This window comes from Polypterus senegalus, chromosome 1 (genome assembly GCF_016835505.1).
Source record: "Polypterus senegalus isolate Bchr_013 chromosome 1, ASM1683550v1, whole genome shotgun sequence".
Taxonomy (NCBI): Eukaryota; Metazoa; Chordata; class Cladistia; order Polypteriformes; family Polypteridae; genus Polypterus; species Polypterus senegalus.
In genome coordinates, this window is record NC_053154.1 from 75,610,762 (window position 1) to 75,634,313 (window position 23,552).

General features: G+C 36.2%; 1 protein-coding gene across 3 annotated transcripts in view; it reads left to right on the top strand.

The window, feature by feature from the left end:
• Positions 1 to 23,552, top strand: part of bcan (brevican) — a 62,317-nt gene that overhangs the window by 12,167 nt on the left and 26,598 nt on the right. For all 3 annotated transcript variants that reach the window (XM_039751006.1, XM_039751023.1, XM_039751015.1), the window contains exons 2-8: positions 5,008 to 5,182; positions 7,338 to 7,727; positions 10,812 to 10,986; positions 11,633 to 11,760; positions 12,453 to 12,746; positions 14,121 to 15,125; positions 22,047 to 23,489. In XM_039751006.1, coding sequence (XP_039606940.1) covers positions 5,107 to 5,182; positions 7,338 to 7,727; positions 10,812 to 10,986; positions 11,633 to 11,760; positions 12,453 to 12,746; positions 14,121 to 15,125; positions 22,047 to 23,489 — 3,511 coding nt within the window. In that variant the 5' untranslated portion in view covers positions 5,008 to 5,106. The remainder of the gene's footprint in view (positions 1 to 5,007; positions 5,183 to 7,337; positions 7,728 to 10,811; positions 10,987 to 11,632; positions 11,761 to 12,452; positions 12,747 to 14,120; positions 15,126 to 22,046; positions 23,490 to 23,552) is intronic.

A 23,552-nucleotide genomic window follows, 5' to 3' on the forward strand; every position in this document is an offset into this window, starting at 1 on the left:
CCTGAAATGGATTAAATGGGTTTGAAAATATTTTATTTAGAAATTTTAACTTTTAATTCACTTTTTAGTTTAAATACCCAGTCCTATGTTTTTGGACAACATAGGCTGGAATTTCTATTTCTGTTCTGTTATCCTCATTGTAGCTACAACATCCTCATTTATATGCTTCCTTAAAAAGTCAATGTAGATTATTGTGTTTTCTTGTCCAGTGCTTTCTGATTCAATGGTTTGAGAAAAATTCTACATATGATATAGTTGGACTTGGCTATTTGTCTTGTTATGAAAGATGTCAATCTTTTTGGTCCCGCCACCCTCCACCCCTTTTTGGCCCAGCAGACACACACACTCACATTTTTAGGTCATTTTGTGCAGGATAATTACGCCCTTATGATAAAGCATATCTGGCTGCGGCAGATAGAGGGTCATTTCCGGAGGGTGGGACTGGATGGCGTGTCTGCCTGGTGGGGTTGCAAACCGGGATCCCGAGTTGTTTTGTCACATGCTGTACCAATGCATGCTCCCCAACTTGACTTGACTTGACTTGACGTGATAAAGCATAAACCAACAGATGTCATCAGCAGAAACATTCAGAGGGACTTGAAGTTGTGCATGCTACATCAACTGAAGCCAGGGGTTCACCCCCTAATGGGATATAAGGAGTCAAAGTTATTTCTTTTCACAAAACTTAAAATAATATGCAAGCTGGTAATTTATTTGTGTAGAGTGTCATTATGCTATTTCAAGGTTGCTATTCAGGAAAATTATGATATTTTTGATATCTGATTCTTTAAAAGTGGTGGTCCTGGGCCCCTGAGAGGCATTCTCTGAAAGTGAAAAATTACAAATAACAAACATAAACATATGGGGTATCATTTTAGACTATTTCAAAGTCAGTTTATGACAAAGATATTATTTTTGAATTTTTATAGCTTACTAGGGATTTAGTCCTCTATGGACCTCTGCCAGTTGGAAAATGACACATTTCTGTTATAATCCAGAATTTGTAGACTTTAAACTTTTAAATTGCAGCACATATTTTAAAATGTCTAAAACCTGAAGCATTTATTCTTGTTTATTATGCTCTTCTACTTCATGAAATTAATCATTAGAAAACCCTGTATTAGGATGGCTTATGCTAATTCAGACTTTTTATTATTATAATCATCATTTCCCATACTAGGAAAAAATGATGTGGAAGTGTTTTATGGAAGAAAGGATTATTATAATCTTTGTTTTTATTTTTATTAATGTTATGTTTTCTTTCAATTAACATTGGGTTTCATCCGTCATAATTTGAGATATTTACATAAATTATTTACATGTAGATATGAATGATGAGCTCATGCAAATCAAACGCTCTTTGACACAGTCTTCGGGGTTTACCAGCTTGTAAGCTTATACATAATTGCCATGATAGATTGCCTACTTTAATGATACAGAGAATTTACTAGATTGTACTTCAAATTATAACCTCTAAAATTTTGTATGGATAGTGGGAATTAATGTCCAGAATAATAATTTCGGCTTGAACATCCCATGAAAAACACTTTTACTTTCCATGAAAATTAATATAGAATCTTTTTCTTATATACAATGCCTATGAAAAGTATGCACCCCCTTGAAATTTTTCATATTTTTTTATTAGAAAACATTTAATTACAGTGGATTTATTATGCCTTTTTTGACACTGATAAGTGGAAAAAGACTTTTTAGTGTCAAAGTGAAAAAGTTATCTACAAAGTGATAAATTAATTACAAATGTAAAGTACAGAATAACTGATCACCTTGGTATTCACCCCCATCAAGTCAATATTTAGTAGCTACATCTTTGGCAACGATAACAGCCTTGAGTCTGAGTGCATAGTTCTCTGTCAGCTTTGCACATGTAAACTTTGCTCTTTCTCACAATTCCTCTTTTCAAAACTAGTCAAGCTCTGTTAGGTTGCATGGGGATCACGAGTGATCAGCCTTTTTCAAGTTCATCCTAAAAATTCACATTTGGATCTAGACTCTGACTTGGCTACTTTAGGATATTAACATTGTTGCTTTTAAGCCATTCTTGTGTAGCCTTGGCTTTTATGCTTGGGGTTGCTGAGCAAAACAAACCTTCTCTCATGATGTAGTTTTCTTGCCGACTTCATCAGGTTTTCCTCCAGGATTCCCCTGTATATTGCTGTGTTCATTTTACCCTCTACCCTCACAAGTCCTGGTACAGAAGATCAACCCAACAAATCATGATGTTGCCACCACCATGCTTCAAAGTAGTAATGGTGTGTTTTTGATAATGTAAGTGTTGGTCTGATTCCAAGTATAGCATTTAGTCTAATAGCCATGTAAACTCAATTGTATTCTCATTAGTGCATAGTCTCTCCAATCTGATACACTGTAGGTTGTAACTCCTTTGGCATTATGATTGGTATTTTGGTGGGCACCCTCTCTAGTCTTCTTCTGGCATAATTACTCAGATTAAGGTGGATGGCCTACTCTAAGCAGACTTACAGCTGTGCCATACTCTTTCCATGTCTTAATGTTTGATTTACTTGAACTCCAAGAGTTATTCAGTGACTTGGATATTTTCTTGTATCCATCTGCTGATTTGTGCCTTTCATTAACCTTTTCCTGGGGGATGCTTAGAGCAGGTTAGGCCACAATACTGATACAAGCTGGACTTTCCAGATTCACTTGTACAGTATTTACACTACAATCAATTGAAACCCATCAACTACAAACAGATGATCTCCATATAACTAATTATGTGACTCCTAAAACCAATTAGGTGGACAAGGGATGATTTCAGTGTGTCCTGTTAATTGGAGTTAATATTTATACAAACAATTATTGTGCTTTTCATATTTGTAATTAATTTAGACCACTTTGCAGAAATATTTTCACTTTGACATTAAAGAATATATTTCTGTTAATCAGTGTTAAAAAAGCCTAAAAAATCCATTGTGATTCAATATTTTATAAAATTAAAATGTGAAAACATCGAAGGAGATGAGCACTTTTTATTGGCAATGCATTTATTTAGTTGATCTTACTACCTCTGCTACTTATTTCTTCAACTGAAAAGCTGTCAAGTAAAGTCATAAATAACTGAATATATAGTAAGGAATATACATCAGATTTGCAATAGGTGCTTTCTTATAAAAAAGAGAGACAACAAAATAAGCCACACTAGTGCTGTTTAAGAAAGAAAGAAAGAAAGAAAGAAAGAAAGAAAGAAAGAAAGAAAGAAAGAAAGAAAGACTTTTGACACACGTTTTCCTTCTGCTTTGAGAACTTTCACAAGTAAATAACATTCTCAGAGACAATGCGTAACTGAAAGTTGCAAGGTCATTAATCTTTCTGAATTTATTTATTGAGCAGTTTAGTTGAGCTGTTTTATTGCTGTTTGTCCCAAAGACAGCAGAATTCTTTTTCCCATTTTCCCTTAGTGAAGCAAAAAAATAAACATACAGTTCACAAAGAAAAAATAAATGACTCTACCAATTAGTCATGCCTTAATTTTGCTTTATTTTCACTTATGTTGGATGCCCAGACTGAACTAAAGTTAATAGTACAATTATTTTGCAGAAGTTTATTTTATATTGTGTTTAATGCTTTTGTCAAAACAAAATAAACTATAAAATATAAGCTAATTTTGTTTATGTAATTTGCATACATGTTTTTTACAAATGAAAAATGTAGTAACTTTTCCACATAACTGTTCACAGCATAGTTGGACTTGTGTACAAAATTAATTATCAGCTCAGCAGGAATTTAATTACGATGTGTCTGGTTCTGTAAGATGTTTTTATGTAGATGCTTTTGAGTTAAAAAAAAACTGAAAAGAATGAAAAGCGGAACTCCATACAAATGCTAGGAGTGACTTTGTCACCAAAGGAAGAAAGTTGCATTTTAACATCTTAGAAACGCACATTTAAATGTCTGCTCACTGCTGTTCAAGGGGCAATGAATTCACCGTTTCCGGGTGTAAATTTGTAGCTTTCACAGAGCCACTGTTGGATAGTGATAAATTACTGAAAAGCTGCTGTATTTCAATGGTGGAGGAGGGTCTACTTTGTTAACCAGTTGTAGGAAGAATAGAGACAGCAGGCCATGAGTCTCCCAAGGGAACAGGAAAATGAACCTATCAAAATTCTTCTCACAGAGTGAGAACTTGCACAATTTTGGCATTAGTAGACTTGGCTCTGTACAGCTCCACAGGAGCAATGAGTCTGTCCAGGAGAATAAATCTCCTGCCAGCTTCTTTCTTTCTTTCTTTCTTTCTTTCTTTCTTTCTTTCTTTCTTTCTTAACCTTAAAGAAGACAATAACTATCATTCTACTGATTGTGCTGCTAATTGATTTATGAAATGTCATAAATAATGCACACAATACTCTGTACACACATCTACCTCAGTATGCATGTGAGTGGATCTAGTATACATTTGTTTAGCCTGTTTGCTTTATACGGGCAGTTTGTGTCTTACTTAGTGGTAGTTGTTTTTTATTGATGATATTTCTTGGGGCAGCATTTTGTTGCAGTGATTTGAGCTTCTGCAATACAAATGCAGTGCCAGGGGTACTAAATCCACTGCTTGTCAGTGTGGAATGTTCTCCCCCTGACTGAGTGATATATTCCTTCCACATTCCCAAATGAGTGCATGTTAGGATAATTGATAATTCAAAATTGTTCCAGTGTGTGTAAGTGGTGACTGTGATAGACTGGAGCCTTGCCCAGAGTTGTTTCTTGCTTTGTTCGGAATGCTTTTAGGGTAGAGTTTGTCCCTCCTTGACCCTAAAATTCTCAAGGAGTGTTTGAGAGTATCATGTAAAGGTTTTCTTGTTTTTTCAAGTGGTATTCTTGGAGAATTGGTGGCATAAGCAAATTATGAGTGGAACTGTGACAGATCAAAAAGATTCTTTAAAAAAATACAATAATGCATAAAATACAGATTAGATCCCAAGATCATTGAATAAGATGTTTTTGTTAAGTTTTTACATGCTATATTTTTTCCACCAGGTACTTTACCTTGAAGCCAACTGAAGATTCAAAACTATTACTGATCATTTTTTGGAGCATTTGGTGTTTTTCATAAATTGGAGCTCTTCACAGATAGAAATGTTAGGCAAGCTGATCCTGTTTTGGATGTGTCCTGCCATTTTTGGCTCATTCTATAATTCTGAAATTGATACAGGTAATTAAAGATGTCAGTATTCTATAACAATGTATTTTCCTTTCTTATAATCAGAGTTATTATCCATTTTACCACAACATCCCATACCATACCATGCCATACCATACTGTACCATACCATACTATACCATACCACAACATCCTATTCCATCCCATCCCATACCATGCCATACCATACTGTACCATACCATACTATACCATACCACAACATCCTATACCATCCCATACCATACCATGCCATGCCATACCATACTATACCATACCACAACATCCTATTCCATCCCATCCCATACCATGTCAAGCCACACCATACCATTTTCTAAGCCGGGTTAATCATGATGTATAGATGAAACTTGAAGCAACAAATGTTAAAGCATTTTTAGCAATTCCTTGCATTCCAAGAACATACTTGTCAAGAACAAAGCTTCCTTTTTAAACCTTTGTTGATAGAGCAAGTTAATTCTTTTACACCTCACTTTAGTGCTGATGTAGTTCAATTCAATTCAGTTCAGATTATTTTTATATAGCGCTCTTCACTGAGTTCAAGCACCCAGTACTGTGGCAAGTTCTCAGGTAAAGTACAAGTATACATTTTAAAAAGTACTAAACACAGAAGTAGTACATATAAAAACACTGATCTGTTTAAACATACAGTAGAGCAACATAGTCTGAAACTGGTTAACATAAATGGAAACCTGGAAAATCTGTCCATTAATTAATTGTGGAATAATGGCAAGTTGTAATGAGAGTATATGTTACCTGATTATTGTTAAATTTGCAGTGTAGAATGGTAAATTATGCACTATTCCATTGGAGATACTAGTTTTCCTGATTATACAAACACTGAGAAACAAATTACTTCAGAGTCCTCTGACCAGAGATCATAAAATCCAGACTTTCAGTGTCATTTACAAATAGTAGAGTAGTTATCTTCTTGCCCCAAAATGGGATAATCCCAAACCGTTACTGAGCATCCCAAAGAGAAATTGAGAAGATCACAGATGCCCGCCTTTAAAATTTAAAGCACCTTCTAGAAAATGCTTCAAAATTCTATTAGGACCCAGGTCTTCAGAAGGATGAGACCTGATGGTAAGGTTACCAGAATGGCAAATTGTCTGCTTAAACAAATTATTTTAAGACCCTTTCAATAAGTAAGGTTATAGAAATGGACTGCGCCACAAGGGTCTAATCCATGTGATGGCATTTGTCCCTGGTATCATCCCTGGTACCTGGCATTTCACATAATATGGGCTTGTACAGTAATTTCATACATGGTAGACCTCAGTTACATGGGAGGCCCATCCACAAGAACTCACACATAAACCTTGCTTTAAGGATAGATTTCACATTTCCTGCTCTGGTCTAGGTTCTGTTAGTTAAATAATTGGACATCTTCATTGCTGTTTTCTGTTCCTGTAGGTGAGAGACCACAGCTACCCTTATTGGTAGACTTTCAATTAGTCGGGGCTTTGTTTATAAGTAAGGATAGGAAGATTGTGAGGGAAATACAGTAAGAGGGTTATGACAAAGGTGGCGATGAACAAAACCTTTTGTTTTTTGTAGACTGATTGTTTTGTGTGATCACAATGCATTACACTCCTTTCTTTTGGAGACAATATGTGGATTTGTACTGAAGAAAAATATAAGCATCAGGGAAAAAGAGTTTGTAGGGAGGGTCTGGGGTAAAGATTTTACTCTTCAATGTTGACAGAAGCCAGTAAGAGTGATTTGAGTATTTGGTGAAAACATCCTTTTAGAAAATCTAGAATGTCTAGGAATTTATCATTATTTTATGTTGGACAGATTTGAAAATAAGGATACTGTACAATCATTATAACTTAAACATATGTGATTCAAGTGACTTACTCAGGGTCACACAATAATTCAGAGGACACATTTCATACTTTGCCAAAAGGATTACATTTCAAAGATTTAAAGATTGGTTATTGAGTATAATATGTAATTAGTAATCTATTTGGTATTAACACATATGTGAAGACATCAAACCTATTAAAATAATATGCTTATTTTTAATTATTATCATATTGGTTAACACATGCCTTTACATATCTGATACATTGAGTTAGTAAGTTTTACAGATGAGCTCTAATCATAAGTTTTAATGTAATTGTTTTACTTTTTCTATTTTGCATTAGATGACACAAGGAACCTTAATGTAAAGATTACAGCTAACTCGCCTGTAATGGCTTCCCTAGCCAGTACTCTCATTCTTCCATGCCATCTTATCAGTACTGTTCCTAGCACTAATGTTTTTGAAGGAAGAAGGAAAGTGCTTAGCACCCCACGGGTGAAATGGACTGTCATCAGTGAAGGTCGTGAGGCAGAAATTCTGGTAGCAAGGGGCTTACGCGTCAAGGTAAGTGAGGCTTTCAAAGGTCGGGCCTCCCTTCTGCAATATCCTGAAGACCTGAATAACCTCACCCTTCAGTTGGAAATGCTAGAACCCAGTGACTCTGGAATATACCGCTGTGAAGTACAGCAGGGACTGGAAGATAGTCATGATATTGCTGAGGTCAAAGTTAAAGGTAAGATGAAAAGCATTTGCTTTTATAAAGAACTATACAGTTTGTATTAACTATATCAATCTTTTTATGTATGGTATTGCAAGGACACGAAATAAAGCCGCATTTTCAAATTAGTACTTATCTTAAAACATAAGTGAATCATAGTGGTTACTTCCTCATTATCTCTATGCTTAAAGCACTACACTATATAGGCCATTATGGGTATAATTTACCAAACCTATATAAGACCCCATAGGGCATAATTCCCTGTCAAGGAAAAAATGGTCATATCTTGTCCTGAGTTCCAGCATGAGATAACTGAACAAATATAGGGTCACTTTCACAAATAATGTGATTCTATCACAGCACTTGATATTTTTGGAGTAATTTCATTAGTCTGGGAGGTCATACTCAATATTTAATAGTGGCTTGAATTACTTTTAGCCAATGAACAGAGTAGAATGTCACTTCTTCTCTGATTTGAACCATTACTTAACATAATGTTTTCCATTTAGAATATTAAACCAAACAACCTTTATCTCTAATTGGACAATATCCAATTCATCACTGTCCTGAAGTTGTTGTTTTTTTATCTGAAGGTGTGCTTCTCGAAATCAGTTTATTTAAGCATTATTTAAACTAGGCAGCACTACTGTTCTAAAACATTTCATATTTCGGGTTATTAGTTCAATCAATATTACAAGTGTAATTAATAACTGATGATTTACAAAAGGTACAACACATAAAGTAACTTTCTCATGGTCTGTGAACCATGGATCATATTTTACCTGAAGGCCAATTGTGCGCAAAATATTTGATATTTATATTTTCTCTCCATGTTTTTCTGTTTTTTTTTTTTTTTGAGAAATGGAGTTAGGTTGATTGGTGACAGTGAGTATGTGCCCTGTAATGGAGTATCACCTTGTCGGCTAGTCCAAAACTGAATACAGTACAATCATTTACATATCCCTTTGCTACCCTGTATTCCTAAAAGGATTTGAAACTGGATGTACAGATACATACTTTATAAAATTCTTACTACAAAAAAATCACCAATTTGGTATTTCTTGTTTAAACACAATGATACCCAATTAACTTAACAGCATCTTTATCAGAGGTCCAGTATGAGTATTCATAAGGTAACTTCAGAAATCCACAGGGAAAGTTGCCTTTCATCGCAGCATATCTAACCACAGGACGAGATGATTTATACCTAATAAAAGGAATTTATGGCAGCATAAATTACACAGACCTAGTCTTCAAGCAGACCAGTTCAAGGTTGGAGGTGAAAGATGCCAAATCCATGCAGTTAGAAAACTGGTCTATTTTTGACAACTTCTGACTACCCCATCTTGAATGAGTATTAAACATCAAGAAAATAATTATTGTGGATGTTTAAGAAAGAAAGTTCTGCTGGACCATTAATCCATTATTTTCATATATGAATCATCATATTATGCTTGACGTTTACCATTTAAAATAAACAGATGAATCACAGGTCTAATGCAGGAAGCAACACGAGGTTATTACATGTTAAACACAGATATACTCTAATTTCATTTAGTCAGGTCAGGTAAGGTTAGATTGGGGAGTGTGCACTGGTACAGCACCACACGATGAAATGTAGCATATAGCAAAATAGGAAGCACCAAGACTCTAAAGACTTGGACCTTCAGCCTTTTGCAAAGATATCAGGAGTGCCACAGACTCCTTGCCAGTAACCTCATGACCTCCCATGCTATACCAGTCCATTTATTGACTTCATAGGAAAAGTCACAAGAGACATAAATGTTGCTGCAAAGGTAAGTAAATCTCTCAACAAGCTCAACACTCTCTCCACAGACAAACACACTTAATAATATTTGAATTTACCTTAAATATAAGAAGATACTTATTTTATGGATTGTTTTTTATTTATGTACATTGATTGTATTCATGCATGTAAATACACTCTAAATAACCCATCCATCTAAAGGTTTCCCATTATATGACTTTGTAGCCTGTTAAAATCGGGCAAAGATCAGGAACCAGCTCAGGGCAATGTGCTGGCCTGTAAGAGGATACATTCATACATATAAAAGCCTGTTTAAGTGATTTAAGTGATGTAGGGGAATATGAAGGTTATCAAAGATGTGATATGTATTAGAAAAGGACCCAGAAATAAAATCAAACGAAACCGTATAAAGGATGGTAAAAATGCTTACCCATCTATTTTTTCAGACTGCTTTGTCCAATAGGGGCTCCCGTGGAGAAATGGATTTGATGTTTTTCATTTACACTTTAATGAATTTAGAGATGTCAATAAACCTAAACTTCACACAGACTTTAGCTCAGCCTGGAATCCAACCTGGATCCCTAGAGGTTTGTGATTGCAGTGGTAAATCCTGCATCACCATACTGAACCAATATTTAAGCAGAAACTAGAACATTACTTATGTAATATTTCAGGAAAACACATTAAGAGATGGCCGGCACGGTGGCGCAGTGGCAGCGCTGTTGCCTCGCAGTAAGGAGACCTGGGTTTGCTTCCCAGGTCCTCCTCCCTGCATGGAGTTTACACGTTCTTCCCGTGTCTGCGTGGGTTTCCTCTGGGTGCTCAGGTTTCCTCCCACACTCCAAAGACATTCAGGTTAGGTGCATTGGCAATCCTAAATTGTCCCTAGTGTGTGCTTGGTGTGTGTGTGTGTGCACGCCATGTGGTGGGCTGGCGCCCTGCCTTGCACCCTGTGTTGGCTGGGATTGGCTCCAGCAGACCCCCATGACCAGACCCCCCTGTAGTTAGGATATAGCGGGTTGGATAATGGATGGATGGATGTTTGTTTAGCAATGAAATTTTGCACAAAATTTAAAATAAAATTTTATTTAAGAATGTTGCCCATGGCTAAACCCAGGCTGAAAGTTTACTTTTTCTGGGTTGTAAAGTGACTGTATACAAGTTTCATTTGATGTTAGGAACAGATTTGGCTTCTCTAACACTCTAAAAAAGATCTGTTTATTAAAAAAATATAAGCCTGATATTTCATATAAATATTTTTAAACATGACGAGCAGTTAGTTGCACAAAATGAATATTTTTAATATACTCTATCTCCTGACTCTTTTCTAGGAGTTGTATTTCACTACCGTGATGCTTCCAATCGTTATGCCTTCACATTCAGCAGGGCCCAGCAGGCATGCTCTGAGATTGGAGCATCCATTGCCACACCTGACAAGCTAATAGCAGCCTATAACAGTGGCTATGAACAGTGTGATGCTGGCTGGCTTTCAGACCAGACCGTCAGGTAAGTCAGCTTCAAAAATGAAAAAAGACTGATTGGCTAAGACAAATAGGCAGTTTATGTTTATCTCATACATCAGTGTCAATCAATAAATGAGGAGATTCAAGGGATCTAAGGAACTGAATAAAGCATGTCATTCCTTTAATTTTCCATAGCTTGTATAATTTTGAAGACATGCCTTAAGGTGAATTTTTGTGCATTGGTTTCTTCACTGCCTCCATATTGACCTTTATTATATCAAGCTAACTTAATGTTAGTTATACCACATAACTTAATGAAGTTATGTGGAACACCTTTACAGAAGTCTAAACTCTGCGAGTCTTTCGACATGGTTGTTGGCAATTCAATTCTTATGCAAAAATCTTTGTGTATATCAGCAGCTACCATTACATGGGGTCTGAATATTTATGTAAGCTGTAGATTTCATTTTTTTGCTTTGAAGTATTTTTGATAAATAATTAATTTTTGGCTTTAAATCCTTTTTTCTTGAATATGTGTATTTGCAATAAAAGTACATATTGAACCAAGAAATGTATCGGTTATATCAAACTTTTAATGTTATTTGAATTCCTTTGCAAGACATATTTTAGTGTAAAGGGATGTTAATGCCATGTTGTATATGATTTTGACCATATTCTTTTGTTTATAGATATCCAATCCATAATCCTCGTGATGGTTGCTATGGTGATATGGATGGCTTTCCAGGAGTAAGGAATTATGGAGTACAGGATCCAGAAGAACTGTATGATGTTTATTGCTATGTGGAAGACTTAAGAGGTAGAACGCTTCTTTTTCATTTTTCTTCTCATGTAACAGCATGCAGTATATAATTCATGGAAAAGTTTATTTCCAGAGATGGTACAGAGACCATTCAAACAAAAAATGGCAACCTTTAAATATATTAGCTGTGTTTGCAACTACAGAGCAAAGGTAGACTTTAATGTTGGAGAGTATAATAATAATAATAAATAATAATAATAATAATAATAATAATAATAGTATGCTTTTGGTTAACTAGCACCAGAGAAATTTAGCAAATTTGGCAAAAGCAGTATCTGCTCTACATGGTTTTTGGAACAAAAGAATGCAATTTAGATAGAAGGACTCTGGCATTTTCCTTGCCTGTCTGGTGTCAATCCTGACCTGTCCCTGCTGTTTATAAATAATTTGCCTGTCTTGATTAAATATTTTGGTTACCATCCTTTCACTAAATGCAAATTTTTGTTTTGACGATTTTGGTGCTTATTATCCATGCTTCTGGACAGACTCTACTATTTACTAAGAAACAGGCTGATTTTAATCATGTTCGCAATATATGCATACTGAAAAATATGTAATTGAAAAATGTACTTGTTATTATGATATCTTTAATTAATTATTCTATTTACATTTTGATATAATTTGTTTTTGTTTTGACACTATTGTTCTACTCTTGTGTTTATCTTAAGAATGTTTTTCTGTCGATGCAGGTGAAGTTTTCCATAGTACTTCACAAGACAAGCTTACCCTTGAAGAAGCAAAAGAATATTGTGCAGAGAGAGGAGCAGAACTTGCCACTACAGGACAATTATATGCAGCCTGGAATGAGGGCCTAGATCACTGTAGCCCAGGCTGGCTTGCTGATGGCAGTGTCCGTTATCCTATCATAGTACCCAGAGAACGTTGTGGTGGAAACCAGGCCGGTGTTAAGACTGTCTATCTCCATCGAAATCAGACTGGATTTCCTGAACCATCTACTCACTACGATGTCTTTTGCTTTCGAGGTGAGGTTCTGAAATGTACTGCAGCCATTCAAAAACTAACTTTGAAGAAACATCATAATTTCCACAAAAGTAGATAATTACCTTATCACCAGATCAATAGTTTGGGGTGCTTGTTGATAATATTTCTGCCTGACAGGGTTTGAGCCCCAAGATTACTTACCCCTGATGTACCTTTCATGTAGGGTTAGAATATTTTCCCCATGGACATGCGGTGTTATTAAATGTGCTATGTGAAGGACTGATTTCCTGTCCATGCTTGTTTTTTCATCCTCCCCTGTGCTGCAGGGAAAGGTTCCAATATATCCTTAAACTAGATGGATAAACAGAAACTAAGGATATGAGCAAAATTAGATTTTTGATGCACTTTTTTTAGAGTGCTCTTGTAGTAAATCCCAAGTATAATGGGTAAAATATTTTATTCCATACACAAACATGAAAAAAGAGTTATGAATAAAGTGAGTAAAAGAGCCATAGTAAAAAAAAAAGACAAAAGTCTGACACCTCAGTAAACTTGAGCAAACACCCTCAAGTCTCAGCTATTTGAATAATTTTAGACTTTATAACGTTGTAATTACCAACTAGCTGTATGGTATTGTACAGTATAGAACATCCAATAAGATATCAGGGTCTGCATTTAAACTGAAGTTCCTAGAGCTGGGAAACAGTAGTACAAACCTCTGTGTCACCATGACATAGTTTTAAAGCAGTAACACGATTCAAAGGAATTTCAATGCTGAACAGGCATCAGAAACTACATGTTAGAATTTGTAAACAATGCTTAAAGCCATACATTAGCTCCATTAAATGTATTTCATTATCTTACAGTCTTTGATAACATATATGTATTTTACACCAGGATTGATCAACTCGGAGGCTGTTGAAAACATTGTGAATTTTAACACTAGGGATCTGGTTCAACAAAGCAAAAAGTTTTAAACTATCAAAGTATACCAAATTTCCCCGGGGACAAATAATAATCTATCTATCTATCTATCTATCTATCTATCTATCTATCTATCTATCTATCTATCTATCTATCTATCTATCTATCCATTTGTCAATTTTTCCTGAACAGTATTATTTTCTGCAGTGTGCCCAATGCCTTCCATAAAATGTTATTACTATTCATTATCTTTGTTTTGTTTCAGTGGTAATTGATATATTTTCAGAATATGATTGTTCTTTAGCCTTCAAATCCTCCTTTCCACCTTCCCTAACTCAAAATGAATCTTCCTCTTTGTTTGCAGAACTAAACTGTCTGTAAGCAATTGAAGTTCTCCTCTCACTTCTGTTAGTGTATATACCATTTCACCTGTTATAAATTAATTCATCCTTCATCCCTGAATATTCGAATGTTTCTGTCTTTCTTTGCAGGTAATGATTTGTCACAAGGATACACTGACTCTACACTGGGCTATCAAGCAACTGAGCCAGAACATGTGGATGAAGTTTCCCCATTAAGAGATGTTTCTGAGGAGCTTAATGTGGCTTTAGAACAAGGGGAAATGGAAGCCAAAGGGTCATTGGATTCTTTTCGTCTGAACAAAGAGATGGTTGCTTTTGAACCAACTAGTATAGATGGCTTCACTCCAGATTACTCAGTTTCTGAAACATCTTCAGGGACCTCTAGTCCAAATTTATCAACAATTTTGTCTCCGGAAAAACTAAGTTTAGCACATGAAAGCTCTGAGCCTACTTCATCTGCAGATCTAGACAGTCACCAGTTGAATCACTCAGAGTCAATGCCAAAGAAATACAAGAGTCCTGAAATCGAAGACACTGTTAAGGATTATGAGCCCCTTCTTGGAGAATACATGACCTCTGAATCTTCCACAGTTCAGTCTAATGTTTCTGTAGGTAATCCAAAACATTATCAGCCAATGCCAGAAACAAATATTGCCTCAGTAAACTATACAAATTTATCAGCATCTTCGGTGGGAAACCCTAAACATTATCAGCCAATGCCAGAAACAAATGCTGCCACAGAAACTGTTTCAGTAAAACCTAAATATTATGAGGGAAACCCCAAACATTATCAGCCAATGCCAGAAACAAATATTGGTTCCACAACTTCTACAATTCAACAAGAAGTCTCTGGAGAAAGCCCTCACTCATATCATCCAATATCAGCAGAAATAAATCCATCCTTAGAAGTTCCACATCAAACCGAAATATTGGGATTAAACCATCAAACATATCCACCTACAGCAGAAACAAATAGCACAGAAAGGCCTTTAATATTTTCTCTAAATGAAAAATCAGAAGCAAACCTACAAACAGCAGACAGTTTACATGCACATGAAGGAGATGAAAAATCAAGCGTTGCCAAAGAACTTGAAGAATCCCATAAAGAAGCTCCTGGCTCTTCTGGTGCAGATGGTGAGATAACAAATATGAAATTAAAGGAGGTTTTGATTAATGAATTAGTACTCTCCTGTAAATCCCATTGCAGTATATTTTATAAGTTCAAAACAGACGCCAAATGATTTCTTTTAAACAGACACAAATGGCAATATATGGGAACTTCCACCCAGCAACTATTTAAATTACCATAAAGACATTCAATTTACTTCCAAAATGTTCAACTGTCTCCCAACTTCCAAATGCAATTTAAACTGAAAATAAAATTAGTGATACATTTTCTATGAAGAGGAGTAAAGTGGGACACAAGAAAGTTATGTAAGACTGAAGGATGCAGGTTTGTGATGTTGAGGTTGACTTGTTGGAATCAGGCTCTTACTTTTTTTTTTTTTTTTATAAATAAACAGAAACATTCTTTCTCAGAGTAATCCACATACCATATATGGTGTCAATATATAGATTGACCTAGGAGATTACCAATCCATAATAATATAGAGGGCTCCTGCAGTAAAAAATTGAGCCATTATTACAAAATAATGAAAGACAGGGACAAAAGAGTGAACACAAAGAACAGAAACAAAATCCTACTGTTAGTCTGTCCCTTACTATGCAGGTTTGGGAACTCCTTTTGCCTGTTGTCTATTTCCCACCTACTAAATAGTCAAAAGTATTCCTCGCTTCATGTATCTCTCTTCCTTTCTGTTTTACTAGACTTTCCTCCTGCCTGTTGAACCATCTTCCCTTCTGATATTGTGCCTCTACACTGAATTTGCTCTTGGCCATTAGGTGACTTTAAACTCAGTCATGGATTAAAGAAGTCTCTATACATTGCTACTGCTTCCTATAGTCACCTCTGGTTTTCTCCTCCCCTGAGGCTTCTGTTGTCATTAAATAGTGTTGTCCATCATGCAGCTTTTATGTTGTCTACTCACTATAAGCAGCAATGCTATACTGCCCCTAGCAAATGGGCAGAATAATACTTGCCTCTTTCCTGCCTTCTTGAGGTCATGCTTGAATGAAAAGCTTGACTCCTGGCTTTTCCAGGTAGTAGCTAGTGTTGCCACTTGTCAGGCTGATGACCTTTTTTCCACTATTCTTGGTTTCACTGATAGATTCCATCTATCTCTTCACTGTGTTAGTGTTGCTTTTTACTTCCCTTATATGTGTATCAACTTCTAATGGTTGCTATGTTTCTGCGCTAGAATATACAAGACCTCTCTTTCTGTTCTATTTTTGTTTAGGGCCTACAGCTGCTGGTGGAGCTCTGACAACCACTGGCTACACCTTCACAGTGTGTGTGTGATGTAAACACCAAATACATATTTTCCTGATACACATAGATTAACAATTTCTGTTAGCAATTAACACCTATAACCAGTAATGACTTGCACATGTACAATTATAGGGCAGCAAAGTGATGCAATAGTTACTGCTGCTGCATCATGAATCTAGCATCCCGTGTTTGAATCCTGCCTCTGGGTTTTGTCTTTAGGAAGTTTGCACATTATTCCAGTCTCTGTGTATGCTTTTCCTCCAAGTACATTTGTTTTCCTCCCACATTCCCCAGTACTGTATGTGTGTTAATTTTAATTGGCTACTTTAAACTGGTCCTGTATTTGTATGAATGAACTCTGCAAAGGACTGACACCACATTCAAGGCCGTTTCCTTACTTGTGCCCAGTACGATAGAACAGGCCTACCATAATTCATAAAAGGATTTAGCATGTCTGAGAAAATCATGTACACCTAAAATAACCTCAGGACAAGATAAGTAATTATTATTTGTCTACTCCTATTATTTCTAGGGCTGGTATGTTGAAAATTTTCAAGTCCTAAGGGGAGATCTTAATAATACAACTGGAAGGAGTACAGACTCTATATTGTATTGGCCATGTATCTCTGACTTCTAACTACACCTTGTGATATCTGTAGCTATGATACTTTGAAAATCTCATAGAATGTTTATAACATAAAATTAACCTTCATTAAAGCTGGAGAATTAGTCTGCTTTACACAAATCTTCTCTACCTTGTGCACCATAAATTCATTTCTACAGCTCCCAAACTAAACACTTTTATTGGCATTTCTTCATTCCTTAGTCCAAGTGCCAGAATTTTTCTTCAGATTATAGAAGTGCTTAATCCTTTAATTCAGGATTGTGCCTTTAGCAAAAACAGCATGCGTTTCTGACAGAGATATTCAAAGGAAGCTGTCAGTTCATTTATTGAGCCTACATAAACCCAACATAATGGGTGACAATTGATGTATAAGACTGTGCATCCAGGTTTGCCAGTATGAGCATTGATGTGAGACAGGGCTGCTGAGAGTGCTGCTGCCGTACTGTAGAGCACCACACTTAAAACTTGTGACGTAATGTAATACAGACAAAAAAGATTCAAGTCTACTGCCAGAAGGGGTAGGGATTTGTCATTTTAGGTAATTTGCTGAACAAATATGTATGTTTGATTAACAGCAGGAAAGTGTAACAATGATTACTGGCCATGAAACAAATTAGAGATTGCATTTTAAATAATGCTATCCTTTCCTTATCAAACCTACTTAATTCCTTTCTGGGCCATGGGTTTTAAGAAGTAATGGTCACAAAGAGGGAATCTTTCCTGAACAAAAGTAATGTTTGACCCGAAAGTGTGGGGAAACATAGCTTAGCAAATCACATTATCTAGACTACTCAAGTCAAGCTGAGAACATCTATTTATGTACTTAATTCAAACTTAAAATACAAACAAGATTGCTACTTTGTAATTATCCTGGTTTGCATTTATATATTATGTTATGGAGCTTGTAATTTTTCTCAGTTAATATTAGTCACCTCAGCCCACCTCTAAGATTATAAATATCTAAGGACTAGTGTGGTGGCTTATTTAAAAATTTTCACTTAAGTTTATAGAGATCTGATGTTCACCATCATTATTTTAGTGATTAGTGTTCACTCATTTTGGTACTGGGACCAGAAGAGTGCTTGCTTTTCGGCATTACCTAATTTATATTTACCCTATGTTATTAAAACCTGTGAATATGAATGTCTGTTTAGTACTCACTTGTTATGGTTTCCCTGATTTCATATTTTGTCAATCAGGTGCAAAATACAGTATATTCATCGTTGCAAGGTTAAATATGCTTCATGCATTTATTTACTGTTTGCACAAATTTGAGTCTAATCTTTTGTTGAAGAAATTATCTTCTAGCATTTTTTACTTTCTGCTGACTCTGTATTATGTACCCATTTAACCACAAATATTTACAGGCCTCTTTTTATCAGGATCTGATAGGTAACTTTCCTAACCATTTCACGTAGGTCTGTCTTCCAACAATTAATAAATTGTACCACACTTCCACAGAATTTTGAAAGTCAAAGCAGAGGCCAGTGCCTTCAACTTGAAACAATGAATATATTGATGTTGTTGGAGCTATATGTGGCCAAGATGTCAAGGTGTACAATCCTGTCTTGAGGGCCATTATGATAGAAATGATGCAGCAAATCCAATCACATTGAGATATACCTATTAGGTCATTCAAAATCCAGTTGAAGAGGCTTACACTAGATAAAAAATCTAGCAGCTTGTCAATGACTTTGAAGAGTGCAGCAGTACTGTCGCTTAACAATGTTATTAGCCAAGTGTGCTAAGATATCATACATTACAAGGGACATAGCATCTTCTGTGGAGTGATTGTGACAAACTATCCATCCATTATCCAACACGCTACATCCTAACTACAGGGCCACAGGGGTCTGCCAGAGCCAATCCCAGCCAACACAGGGCACAAGGCAGGAAACAAACCCCAGGCAGGGCGCTAGCCCACTGCAGGGTGCGCACACACTAGGGATAATTTAGAATTGCCAATGCACCTAACCAGCATGTCTTTGGACTGTGGGAGGAAACCGGAGTACCCGGAAGTAACCCATGCAGACACGGGGAGAACATGAAAACTCCACGCAGGGAGGACCCGCGAAGTGAACCCGGGTCTCCTAACTGCAAGGCAGCAGCGCTACCCACTGCGCCACCGTGCTGCCCTTGTGACAAACTATCTGGGATATTTCATTAGAATATTTTCATTTACAAGGGAAAAATTAAAGATGAAACAAAACAAAAAGTCTTTTCCTAAATATATATTTTTGAGATGTGTGCCAACACCTTTTAAATCATGGCAACCACACTGTCACAGAGCAAATGACACATATTCCTTGTGCCCAGAAGCCATGCATCATTGCAGCAAACAACAGCTACTGCTGGGTACTACCCGTAGCCACAAACACTCGAAATGGCAGAGACCAAAGGAAATCAAATACATAAAATTGCATTGCAATGACACCACAACCATGATGATAAAAATAATAACTGATGAAAAATAAAAATAATAGCATTTCAAAACAAAAGGACATACAAGAATGATTTAACAACATAATTCATTTTGTACAGAGAAACAGTAAAGGTTTTTAATGATGAAGATCAGGAAATAAAACAATGTCAGGGACCAAAATCAAAATGAAAAAAAAAAAAAATCAAGCTGATCATTCATCAAGTTTAAATTGCTAAGAAAAATCAAACTATCAAAAACAAGAGTAGATTTCTAAAGCCAGGAAGTTAATTTTCTGCAAAAGAATCACACACTAACACAGACCACTGGTGGAAACCTTTAAACCCATCACATTAACAATGGCAGATGTCATGACCTGATTGACCACACTGCCAGCAACCATAAGCTTCATCTCAGCAACTGGTCTCGCAAAGTGGCAGTGCCCATATGCAAAACAAGGTGGCATTGTGACATAACGCTATAAATTTTTTTAATTACTCAAAACATCTTGTAGGAAGAAAGACATGTTATTTTCACAACCCTTGAGTTCTAAAACCACTAAAAAGAGATATACTTTACTTAAAACAATTTGGCGGAACCCAAGGAAAAATTAATGACAACTGTTGATCGTAATGCAGTTAGACTGCCCACTTTTCTTTTCTTTGAATTAGAGATATTTTTGAAGTAGGGGCAGAACATAGTTTATCTTATTGAGATATTAAAGACGTTATTGAAGAAGGAAGGAAATTTGTCACTCAAGGTTTTTTTTAAAAAGAAGAATGAATCATGCTGTAGACTATTGTATGAGGGACAGTTTCTTATTGCAGTCAAAGCATGCATGAAAAGAAATATGTTTATGTGGGGAAGCAAATGCTAAATTAGGCATATTTTGCAACCGAAAAGTGCCTGTAAACCCTGCCACATTTTACGAGAAATGACTACTGCTATGCTCAGTCTCCATTTTAGCTCTATAATAATGCTATTCAATTTTAATTGCATGTATGTTTCAATATGATTGACCTGAAATGCGTGACTGCAAACATTCAATAAGTTTTGATTATTACTGGTGAGTCACAATTTCTGATTTGGATTGTTCTTGCAGACACACAGCTGTCCATATATTTTTGATGACTCTGGTTACAATGGTAGCATATTCATCCAGAACTGATCAGGCATCTCTAAACAAGTGCCAGTTTAGTGAATCCAAACAATACTGCAGGTGGTCCTCTAACAGTTCTGAAAAACGTTTCTTGTTGGGACTTTTTGTAAAATGAAAGCAGCAGTTCAGAGATATGGGCTGACTGTCTGGAGTGAGTACAGGCAAGAGGACTTACAGTATATGCTAATGATTTTCTAGGATGAATATTCATAAATGTGCTTTGTTGAAGTTCCTAGCAGCAATAAATAAACAGTCAGTGTCTGTTGTATCTGCATCTTAGAATTCACTCTCACAAGCTTGGCATTTTCTGATTTGAGTGTGGTCTGCCTTGATCATTTCAATGCCAGAATATCAGACAATTAAACAGATTAGCATATGTCTGGCATCTTTGTTGTTTCTAATTCTAACTTCTTTCTGTTCTGTTCTGTTCTGTTCAGTCCTGTTGACTTTTAGGAACAAGTCAAAATATGCTTGTTTTACATATAGCCTCTCTACCTTTTGCACATCACTTATCTTTAATAAAGCTGGACTCTTCTAAAGTTTCCAAACCACAGACATTTACAGATTGTTTTCTGATCAACACAATTCTCCTTAGGAATAAGGTGAATTTAAGCCTTTAATTCTGGATCGCAGCTATGTCAGCTCTTGGACATGTGCGTTTTTGGTTTTCTTCTGGGGAGGTATGGTGATTGGAGCATCAAATGTCACCAACAAACAGGGGAGGTGTCACCTTATTTTGATTTGGAGTGCTATTTTCAGATGATAAATGCAGCTTACTTGTCAGATGTTGTCTTCATGTAGCTTGTACATAACAAGATAACCATGTTACAAGTTCTACGAATTGTATTACATTTTTTCAGGCTTTAAGGATCCGGACTGATAATCATTTTTTTAATTGCATGCTGTGTGAAATGCAGCTTTCTGTTAAGCAGACCTACCTTTGTAGTAAAAGTCAGATTTTTTTATGAGAAAAGAAAAATCTCAAGCAGTGCATTTGTCTCCATTCTGTTATTTAAAAGGTGATAAAAATAATTTTATGAATCCAAGACCATAAAAGGATAAGTAAGTTGTTTCCAACAATAGTGACATTAAAAGTAGTGATATTAAAATGTAAAATCATAATTCATTCATATGGTATTTTTGTGCCACAAGTACTAAAATACAGTTTAATAGAACTACAAGACCTAGTCCCTAAAGATTTATTTTTGAGGTGTGTCTTTTCAAAATAAAAAATACATGGCTCCAGCAGACCCCCGTGACCCTGTAGTTAGGATATAGCAGGTTGGATAATGGATGGATGTATGTTTTATAATTTTTTATGTAGTTAATTTATTTAAGTTTATACTCTAATTCAATTTTAATCTGTAGTGTAGGATTGTGGACATACAGTAATATGCCATTAGATTTAAACTAGGACTGTATGGTCTATTTCATGAGAATAAATCCTGTCTTTCTTTTTGCAGTTTCTGGATCTATTCTGGAATTATCAGGCTATGTGCCATCTGGTCATTCAGTCACAAAGGAATTGACGAGGTTGCCTGAAAAAGTAGAGTCAACAACTCCCTTGGACAATCTTGAAGGAACATCAGTTACAGTTTCTAACACTGAGTGGCCTAGTGAAGGTTCACTACAGCCCACTTCTTCTGGATCCAATGAGAATATTCCATTAATCATAGTGACTTCACATACACCCTTTGTTGAATTTACTTCTTCATTGCCAACTAAAATCAAGGATACTGTCTCAGGTGATCTGGAGAGGGAGATTCATGAAACAAGCACATCTCAGGATCAGCAGTCACTTTACAAGGCTAATAAACTAGAAGGATCTTCTGATGATGAAGAACTAGGATCCTTAGATTTTAAAAGTTTACCCAAGTTTGAAGGTTCTCTAGAGAAAAATGTGCCAGAAATGCATCAAGTGGAAAAAAGTTTAGATACTTCTGGAATAGGCGAGACATTTAAAACAGATGTTTACAGTAGTCAAACAGGTGTGGGAAATGAGCCTTCTGGACAATCAGGCCTACATGAGCCCATATCAGCTTCAGGAGAAACCACAGTGTATCCAGTCACAACGATTATGATACCCCACATGTCCGGTGACGGTTCAGGGATGACTAAATCCCCTCTGAAGGTAGAGTTTAGTGGTTATCCTCAGGAAGAAAAATCTGAGCTTGATATTTCAGGTTCATCTACCACACTTTACACTGTGACTAGTTTCAGAGAATTACTGAAAGCTACTGGCACTGTTAAACAAGAGGCAGCAGGAGAAGTATCTGGATTTCCAATACATGAATCTGGCAGCGTCTCTTATCATGATGGTAGTGCTTCAATATTTACGGAACCACCAAGTGGCCACAAGCAGATTTCAATTACACTTTTTCCAGATGAGTTACAAACACCCTCTGGTAAAATCCAGCCTTCAGTGATACCTCAGGAATCAAAAACTGCAGAATCTGAATACAGTGGAGACCACATTACTGCAACAGATGTCCCTGCTTCAGGCAGTTTAGATGACATGGGCAAAGAGACATTTACAGTTACAGATGGTTCCTCATCAGATACAGCAACAACAACTGCCTCTTTGTTGTGGACTTTTTCAACACAGCCCACCACCACCACACATATTTCTTTACAGGGGCCTACCACTAACTTAGTCACTTATCAAACAGTTGAAAGTTCAGAAGACAATTTAGAAACAACTTTGTCACCGACATCACCTACCATTAAAAGTACGACTGTGACAGAATTTGAATTGACAGTGCAAACAGAAGATCTCTTTGAAGAGGCCACCAGACATGAAGAAGAAGAAGGTACTCCTTCTACACTTACTGAGTTTACAAGCAAGCCTACCCTCCCTGCTTTGCCCACGGAAAGGGCTGTTCTTGGGCATGGAGAGAACCTTTCAGGTAACGTCTTCTTCTACACTGCAATAACCATCCTCTCCACTGTCCTTTTATTTATGTCTGATG